Here is a 9,150-nt window from a genome sequence, read left to right on the forward strand (position 1 = left end):
CCTTCAATCCAAGATTGTCTGGGAAACAACCTCTTCCACCCGGGGCCAGCAGTGCTGGGAGGATTGGCTGGCCTCTTCCACTGGGCCCTCGGCCTGCTGCTGTCTGTGTTGCCAGAGGGGGTCTCTCTCCTGCCACCCCCACCACGCCGGCGGTGGACCATGACCCTGGGGAGGGGGGCTTCCTCTGATATGGGGAACAGACCTTGTGGGGAGTGGAGGGAGGCCCGCTGGCTGAGAAGGCTGTGTCTCTGTGGACACAGACTGACCAGGTCAAGTACCACATGGACTGGGAGCGGGGTGGGGGGGTCCACCCTGTTGTGTATGGGGGTCAGGAACCACTTGTGTGGGTGAGGGGTCCTGGGGTCCTAGGGGAGCCCGGGGTGGGGATGACGGGGTCTTGAGGCTAAGGGTTGGGGGGGAAAGGTTGCATTTAGCTGTGAGGAGGCCCCCCTTTCCTCCCTTCCTCCCTGTCCCCTTCTTCTTCCTTCTCTGTCTTCTTTTTTATTTATTTACTTTTAAAGATTGTATTTTTTTTAAGATTTTTTTTTTTTTTTTAATTTGACAGAGAGATAGCAAGTAGGCAGAGGGAGAGGGAGAAGAGGAGAGCTGAGCAGGGACCCTGGCTCTCCTGGCATGTGAGGCATGGAATGGCACTCTGGGACCCCGGGAATGAGGACAAATGAAGGTTTTGGGGGGGAAGGAATAGGGAACTTGAGGAGTTTAAATAAAGGAACCCATGTTGGGAGACAGGAAGGACCTGTGCTAACAGTTTAAAGATCCAGGCTCACATGCTGGAGAGGCTGGAGTCAGGAAGACCAGCGCTGAGGGCCTGACACGGAGGCCAGGCAATGCCAAGGACACAGGAGGGCCTGCCAGCTCCCAGACTGGTGGCCGGGCAGCACTGAACAGCCAGCGCCGGCCAGAAAGCCCCGGGCTAGGCTGAGTCTTTCCCACACCATCCTCTCCACTTTCCCATCCATGAAGCTTTTCTCTTTCTGGATTCCCAGGGAAGGGCCATGGTGGAGAAGAAAAATGGGTGGCCCCCCACCCCATCCCACCCCCAGGTAGGCGCCAGGGAGACGGACACATAGAGCTGGACCCACCAGCACATTGATAGCATTTGTCTTGTCATCTTCTGTGAATTTCCCGTCCACGCACTCCTTCAGGCTTCTGGCATTTTCCAAAATTATAGTTTCGTTTCGGTACTGGGCCACCTGCTGGACATACTCGTCAGGGGTGCCCGTGAGGAACAGGGTGACATCGTGCTCCACAGATGAGCAAATTTTACAATCTGGAACACAAAGATAAGCTTACACTCTGTTGAAAGACCTTCCCCGGGACACATTCCTCCTTTCCTCCCCCCGACAGGCTCAGAACTGCCCTGGGAAGGTATCAGAACCCCTGGAGAACCTGGGGCCCTGGGTGCCCACCTCCGCCAGAGATCAGGAGCAAGGCAGCTCAGAGAAGCAGGAGAGCACCGGGCGGCTTCATGATGTGGGTGGCAGCTGCTCCCTGCCCCGCCTGGAGTCCTTTTATGCCCACAGAGGAGCAGGTCGGTCCTCTCCCAGGAGGCCCTACCAGGCCTCTCCTCGCTGCAGCCTGGACTTGCCCAGGGGCCACGGAGGGATGAGGTGTATGTGCAGGCGACATTCTAAGTCCCTGAGTCAACAAAGGACACAAACTTGACCTCCCTTCCCCATCCGAGGACTCTGTCCAAGTGTCAGCTGACACCAGAGGTTTCAGAACTGCAATTTCCTAGGTTGACTGGGAAAAGGGGCAAAAGTCTCCCAAATTAGGCCTCCCGAATGATGGCTGATGTCAGCCTCTCATTACCTGTGACCTTAGAGACAGTTTGGGGAGAGCTGAGGGATTCTTCAGGAAGCCCAGTGCTTAGCTAATGGTCTCACAGTGAGGAAGCCCCTGCCTGCAGCATCGTCTCTGTCCTTGATCTGCTCAGTGGCCTCCCTTGAGCCAGTCCTTGGGGTCTGTATCTGGAGCCCTGAATCCTCCCCTCCATGCTGACCAAGCCCTGTCACCTGGTTTCTCTGGCAGCGCCTTAGTCTGCCTCAGAAACAGCATTTCCCCCACCAGCCTTTTCTCTTGAGCTTCTCTACACGGTCCACACCGCTCTGTCTCCAGAGGTGCACGTGAGGAAAAGCCAGGCTGCTTCTCTGGCCTACAGTCCCCGTGTGCCTTGTAGGCCCGGGCCTTTCCCTGCCCTTCTGTCCCCGCTCCCTGGTCGCCCTGCTGCTTCTGGACCGGGCCTGTGGCCGGCTGCTTTGTGTTCCAGATTGTAGCCCCGCAGCAGGGCCTTGGCTCGAGCTGCCCCCACTGCCTGCAAGGCTCTTCCTCCAAGAACATGATACGTGGCCTGATGGCTTAGGTCTCCTCAAATGTCACCATATCAGAGAGACTTTGCTACGGGCTTGACCCCTTGGAGCCTGGCCCCCGCCCCGCTGCCCTCCCCGACTTCATCTCCCTCCCTGGCTCTCCCTGGCACTCATCGATTGTTTTTCCCTTCCTCTCAGATGTATAACGAGCTCCGGGAAAGGGGGGATTCGGCTGTGTGTGGTGCTGCGTCCCCCAGACGGGGACACATAGCGGGTGTTTCACGAATGGTCGCTAGAGGAACGCAAGGAATCCCCTATTTCTGCGGAGCTGACCACCAAGAATGGTTTTGCTTGGGCTCGCTTGCTGGCAGTGCCTGCGTGGCCTTTCTTTACTCTGAGTCATCGGGTCAGAAGAGGGTTACTGGAGCCCAGAGCTGAAGGGAGGGCACGCGTTTTTTTTTTTTTTTTTTAAATTAAAGATTTTTATTTTATTTATTTGACAGAGAGAGATCACAAGTAGACAGAGAGGCAGGCAGAGAGAGAGAGAGAGGGAAGCAGGCACCCCGCTGAGCAGAGAGCCCGATGTGGGACTCGATCCCAGGACCCTGAGATCATGACCTGAGCCGAAGGCAGTGGCTTAATCCACTGAGCCACCCAGGTGCCCCGGGCAAGCGTTTTTTGACCCTAGTCAGAGCCTTATGCCAAACAGGATTCACATCCGGTAACTGCTCTTGGCAAAGAGGGTGTTGAGTCCCGAGCTCCCCCATCAGGTGGCTGCCGTGGAACTGCTCCAGTCCTGATGCCCAAAGGCCATGCCTGTGAGGGCATCTCACGAGAGGCTCAGGCCATTGCAGATGTCCCTCAGGTTCCTGGGCACCTGTTGGCCTGGGAAGGTGAGCACCATAGGCCCCCGAGCGGACACGCTTGCAGGACCGAATTCCAGTGTGGTGGGGACACCCGGGCAGGGTCTGCTGTCTTTCACTAGGTGCTTCCTTCAAGTTCTCCCCAGCTCTGGGAGACGATGAAGCTAGAGTTTGGGGTGCTGGAGTAACACAGGATGCTGATGTCCGCCCAACCCCACCGGGTGCCACAAAACCATCTGAGATCTCTCCAGAGGCAGGGACATTTGCTGAGGTTGGGGGAACTTTCTGGACAAGGTCTTGCAGTATATGCAATCCCTTACTAATGCAAGTGTTTTTTTTTTTTTAATTCATTTTTATCCAGAGTAATTCTAGACTTACAGAAAAGCTGCAAAGATTTGTCAAAACCAAGAAGCTGACATTGGTGTACCACTACTGACTAAACTCCAAACTTTATTTGGATTCCACCAATTTGTCCATTAATGTCCTGTGTTCTAGATTCCAACCCACATCCTAAACACAGCATTGATTGTCATGTCTCCCCACTCTCTCCTGATCTGTGACAATTTCTTAGTCTTCCCTTGTTTGTCTTGGCCGTGATGGTCTTGAAGACGGGCCAGGGGTTAGAGAATGTCCACCAAACTGACTAGGCTGCTGTTTCTTCTAATTTGGATTGGGGTTCAGACCTTGGGTTTTGAAGGAGACACCAAAGAGGGGAAGTGCCATATGTCACATCACATGTGGCATGTGTGACATCAGTATGTCTCACCACTCGTTGTATTGGCCTTGATCGTTTGATTCATGTTGGGTTTGCTAGGTTTCTGCATGGTTTCCTCCTTTCCCTACTCTCTAGAAGTGAGTTACTAAGTCTAGCCTACTCACAAGGAGGACAGGGCAATGAGCTCTGGTTCCTGAAGAGAAAGTATCTATGTGTATTATTTGGACTGCTTCTGTGAGGAATATCTGTGTCTTCTCCATTTACTTATTTATTAAATCATTTATTTATATCAGTATGGATGCACAGATACAATTTTATACTTTGGGTTATCATCTAATACTATGTCATTTCTGTGATTGCTTAAATTGTTCCAGATTTGGCCCCTGGGAGCTTTCCTTCTAGAATTTTCATGGACTGTCTCGCCTTGTTTGTGCCAATAAACCACTTTGCTAGAGCAGAAGATTGAGTTTAACTCTTGAGGGGGTTTAAGCCGATGGTGCGCCCCCTCTGGTTGACCTCGCCCTCTGGTCTGTAGAGCTCCAGCCCGCGGTGGGTACAGGCGACAAGCTGTACAACTCCACAACTACTCACCGATGTTTCTGGATGGGCTGTTAAGCCCAAGCTCCTCTTGGGACCAGGTTCACCTATGAAGGGGATGAGACAGGGCCAAGGCTGGACCCACTGGGAGTCCAGAAGGCGCCCAGGAATTTGCTCCTTTAGGAGCAAGAAGGGAACAGGAAACATGATCCTCCGTTGGGAGTGTTATCAGCCCTTGAGGAGCCCTGCAATGGCCAGGAGTCCGGAGACTTCCCTGGTAGGGCGTACTTCAGGGCCCAAGAATGGTGCCCATGCATCCCTGGGGCTCGGTCCAGAGCCTGCAGCACTGAAGGTGGTCAAGAGGGTCCAGTTGGGCTCAGCACCCCATACGCATCTGCAGGACTTCAACGTAGGCGCAGGAAAGGCTGGCCAATCTTTTGTCAACCTGTAGCGGCATAGACTGGTCCTTGACGCCTCATATGATTGGGGATGTACCGCACTCGAAGCCAGGATAGGTTGGGGGAACGAGTTGCAGGCCACAGGGGTCAATGTTGGGGCTGGGACAACAGAGCAGTTGGCTCAGGATGGAGTCACTTGGAAATGCCAGCTCTAGTTGGTCTTTGGCAAAGGAAAAAACCACATCCTCTCCAGGAGGCTTTCAGCCCAAGGGCTGAGGGAGCCACACGTGCCAGGTCCTGCCCATAGGCACTTGGAGCACCTAGGAGGGGTCTGGGCGAGGCTCAGGGAGCTAGTAGTTTATAAAGCCGCAGAAACGCTGCCCTGAGCAGAACATTCTGGTGGCTGACACTATGAAGGGGACACTGCTTGTGCTGGCCTTGCTGGTGACCCAGGAGCTGGGCATCGAGATGGGTGAGAGTAGGAAAGAGGGACAGATAGCTTTCCTGATCTTTGTCCCGCTCTATCTCACTCCTTCACCCCCCATGGTGATCTCCAAGTAGCTTCTAGGGACAAAGTTAGGGGGCAGCTGGGAGGTCATTGCCCAGGAGTCCTGCATAAGCCCCCCTGAGGTTTCCAGTCACAGAGTGGAGGGAGAGATTTGGAGATGGAGGGGTCCTTAGTTGTGCACAAAGTAGGGGATAGTTCGTTGGGGGTAGTGGGGCTTACGGAAGTCAGAAGCAGGCAGGCTGGTACGCTGTTCCCTTCTGCTGAGAGTGTCTTGGTTTCTCCATCTGGGATGTAAGCAGTCCTGGCAGTGGGGAAACAGGAGCTTCCTGCCCTGGTGATTCTTTCATTGAGGTGTTTTCTGTTTGTGTCTTCAGTGAAATCTTACCCCATTTTCTATTTTGCCTTTGGTGCCCTGGCCATTGGAGAGAGGTTTCCGTTGGACCTCAGCCTTGATCTAGTCGGTGCTACTGAACCAGAAAAAGAAGCCTTAGAAAAAATCCAGGATTGCTACAATGAGAAGGGACTCGAGGCCAAGGGCTTGGATCTGATTGTCATGGTAATTTACCGGCCCTCCCCCCCCCCCCCGCCCCGCCATGACACCCAGGCAGCGTATTGTAACATCACACAGACAGACAGACGGATGGTGCAGTCGGGGGCCACAGGATGGACAAGAGCTATGATGCTTGAAACTCTGCTCTGTCCTACGGCACACAGAACACGCAGCCGCCTGCCGCCTGCACACCAGCCTCTTCTACCACATGTGTCCCTTTCACGCCAATTTACACACAGCTGGAAAATCAGGCACTGATATCCATGCGATACAGAAAGTGTGTTGACACGTGATTTTTTTCCCCCCTACTTTACAGGAGCCAGCACTGCAGGAGTAGGATTTGATTTGATTTGATTTGATTTTTTTTGAAGATTTTATTTATTTATTTGACAGAGACAGCCAGAGAGGGAACACAAGCAGGGCGAGTAGGAGAGGGAGAAGCAGGCTTCCTGCTGAGCAGAGAGCCTGATGTAGGGCTCGAACCCAGGACCCTGGGATCATGACCTGAGCCCAAGGCAGACGCTTAAGGTCTGAGCCACCCCAGGTAGGAAGGCAAAGGTCCTTCCTTCAGCTCCCGAAGCTGTGGGAGCGCGCTCAGCTCTGTTCCCGGAATGTTGAAACCCAACCACCTGCCCTTAGACTCTCTTCTCAGGAAGGGGCCCCCTGGCCTTGGGAGGCTTCTGGTTTTCGGCCTGTTTCACGGCTCTCCTCGATGGCTGTTCTTTGGCTCCGTATCCCGCTTCCATCTGCATCATCTCCAGGCCTGAAGTGGGGAGGGGCCCTCGTTGTTTCGTGCCTGGGCCCCTGAGGCAGCCGCTCCCCAGGGCTGGTCAGCACAGCCCTGAGGAGCGGTCTTTCCTGGTCATTGTTCTGGTTGCACCGTTAGGTAGATTTGGATCAGTCTGTGTCTTACTCGGTCTTTCCCGAAGTGCCGATTCTGCCAAAGGCGAGCTTTGTGAAGAAGCAGAATGTGTTGGGTTCACAGAAGTGCACAGGGCCCAGGAGACCACTCACCGAGTCGGCATCCACACCCCCACCCCCCACCCCCGCACACCTGCCAGATGCCAGGCAGGGGCAGGAGGCCTTGACCCAGCCTCAGCCCCCTTGCTCTTGCTCAGGCCCAGCCTCCATCACAAACTCTGAAACTCTGGCCTTCCCCACTGGGGGTTCAGACTCCCTCCTGACATCTGTGTATGGGAGACCAGGGAGTCCTCTTTATCCCATTCTGACAGATAGCAGCTTCCTCTCCAGCCATCCGTCTGGGGGCTGGAGCTCAGTCACCAAGGATGGGCCTTGGGGTGATCCCGGGGGGACGGATCACTCTGCCTGGTCCTCAGGTCTTCTGTCCCCCCTCATCTTACTCTCTCCCAGACTACCATCACCACCAGCAACCAGTGCCTCTTGGAAGCCATGGTCCCACTGAAGAATGCTGTGGCCTCTTTGGGGAGATGAATCTTTGCCCCGGATGTCCAGTCTGGGCTCTGTCCCCTGCTCTGTTCTTTGCACGTGAAGCTGGAATCCCGACACCGGTCCTCACCTCCGTCAGTCTCTCTCAGGCTCGCTGTAATAAAGTAACTGCAGCTTAGCTCAGCGTGCCCCGTGTCTGTGTGCTCTGCAGAGAGCATGAGAGGCCTGGCAGGGGGTCCCGGGACACAGCCAAGGTGGGTGACACACGCGGTCATCAAGAGCGTTGGACGGGAGTTGGGCTGAATCAGGAGTGGGTGTGAGCGGATTCGTCTTTCTCAGGCGAGTCTCTCATCTGTAAAGGGGATTCTGTGTTCGGACTAAATGACACGTATGTAACCCCAGGATTCACCACTCTGGATGGGTCAGAATGTTGCCCATGTAGCCTGTGGCTGAGTCTGGTGCTGGCCCAGTTGCAGAGCATTTAGCTCCTTAAATGTCACCCTGGTCACTAGAGGGTGGACTCTAGCATCATAACCTGAGGAGGTTTATTGCAAGCCTCTCTGTCTCCAAGGGGCAGCCACCCTTTTATGTTTCTTAGGTGGATGTCTTCTGAGGAGCCCGGCCTTTTTATTTTATTTTTTTTCAAAGATTTTATTTATTTATTTGAGAGAGAGAGATGCAAGTAGGCAGAGAGGCAGTCGTGGGCGGGGGGGGGGGGTGGTGGTAAGCAGGCTCCCTGCTGAGCAGAGAGCCCGATGTGGGGCTCGATCCCAGGACCCCGAGATCATGACCTGAGCTGAAGGCAGAGGCTTAACTCACTGAGCCACCCAGGCACCCCGAGGCTGGCTTTTCTGCTGAAACACCCAGTTCCACTGCTGTTCCTGGGTTCTGCCAGTGGAATGAGGCCCCCACAAGCAGTCCTGCTCAGGAGGAAGGGAGAAAGGGAGTGGATGGAGGAAACTAACCCAGAGGGAATGCTGCTGTTGCAGCGAGCTCAGGCTCCTAAATCTTACTTGCAGGATATGTCACCCGGGGCAAGTGTCATGAACCCTCTGAGCCCATTTCCAAAGGCATCTAACCAGCAATTGTATTTAGGAAGCTACAAGGCAGGGAGTAGGTTTTACCTTTATTTCCTGGAGACTAGAGCGGTGCTGGGCTCCAGCAAGGAGCACTTTTTTTTTTTCCACAAAAAAAGTAGCGTAGTAGGTGACCTCTCTCTACCTTCCTCGGCCATGCAAGCACAATAAGGTCACATTGAGGGTGTTGAACTTGGCTCATGCTAAGAGGCCAGGGGTTTGAGTTCTGGCTCATTTCTGGCCTAATGGTTGAACTTAAGCATTTTAATTTACTTGTTGGCTCGTTTTACACCTGGGTTTTATGCCTAGCAAGTCCACTAGACTCACTATTAAGTGTTCAGGTGATAGTAAAGATCTAAAATTTTATTGGTAAGTACAAAATAAAATTTGAATTGATAGAGGGCTAAAGCATATATTTATATGGGATAAATCAACACTGTAGAAATGAAACTGGGGGGGATTATGTTGAATGAAATAAGTTGAGCAGAGAAAGACCATTATCATATGGTTTTACTCATATGTAGGACATAAGGAATAGAGCGGAGGACCGTAGGGAAAAACCGAATGGGAGGAAATCAGAGAGGGAGGCAAACCATGAGAGACTCTGAACTCCAGGAACCAAACTGAGGGTTACAGAAGGGAGGGGGTGGGGGGAAGAAGTAACTGGGTGATGGGTATTAAGGGTATTAAGGTGATGGGTATTAAGGAGGGCACGTGTGCTGATGCAACTAATGAATCGTTGAACACTACATCCAAAACTAATGAT

General features: G+C 53.4%; 1 protein-coding gene and 1 long non-coding RNA gene across 2 annotated transcripts; one reads left to right on the forward strand and one right to left on the reverse strand.

Annotated features, from left to right (window-relative positions):
* Positions 1-1,103: 1,103 nt before the first annotated feature.
* On the reverse strand, positions 1,104-1,661 carry LOC125089896 (uncharacterized). The gene is made up of 2 exons (XR_007124093.1): positions 1,431-1,661; positions 1,104-1,291 (listed from the first exon to the last, which is right to left on the reverse strand). It is a non-coding gene; the product is annotated as an uncharacterized LOC125089896 (long non-coding RNA).
* Positions 1,662-5,226: 3,565 nt separating this feature from the next.
* LOC125088486 (major allergen I polypeptide chain 2-like) lies at positions 5,227-7,486 on the forward strand. The gene is made up of 3 exons (XM_047709688.1): positions 5,227-5,315; positions 5,726-5,907; positions 7,273-7,486. The coding sequence occupies exons 1-3, from the start codon at positions 5,255-5,257 to the stop codon at positions 7,351-7,353; spliced, it is 324 nt and encodes a 107-aa protein (XP_047565644.1). The 5' UTR covers positions 5,227-5,254; the 3' UTR covers positions 7,354-7,486.
* The last annotated feature ends 1,664 nt before the right edge of the window (positions 7,487-9,150 follow it).

This window comes from Lutra lutra, chromosome 17 (genome assembly GCF_902655055.1).
Source record: "Lutra lutra chromosome 17, mLutLut1.2, whole genome shotgun sequence".
Classification (NCBI taxonomy): Eukaryota; Metazoa; Chordata; class Mammalia; order Carnivora; family Mustelidae; genus Lutra; species Lutra lutra.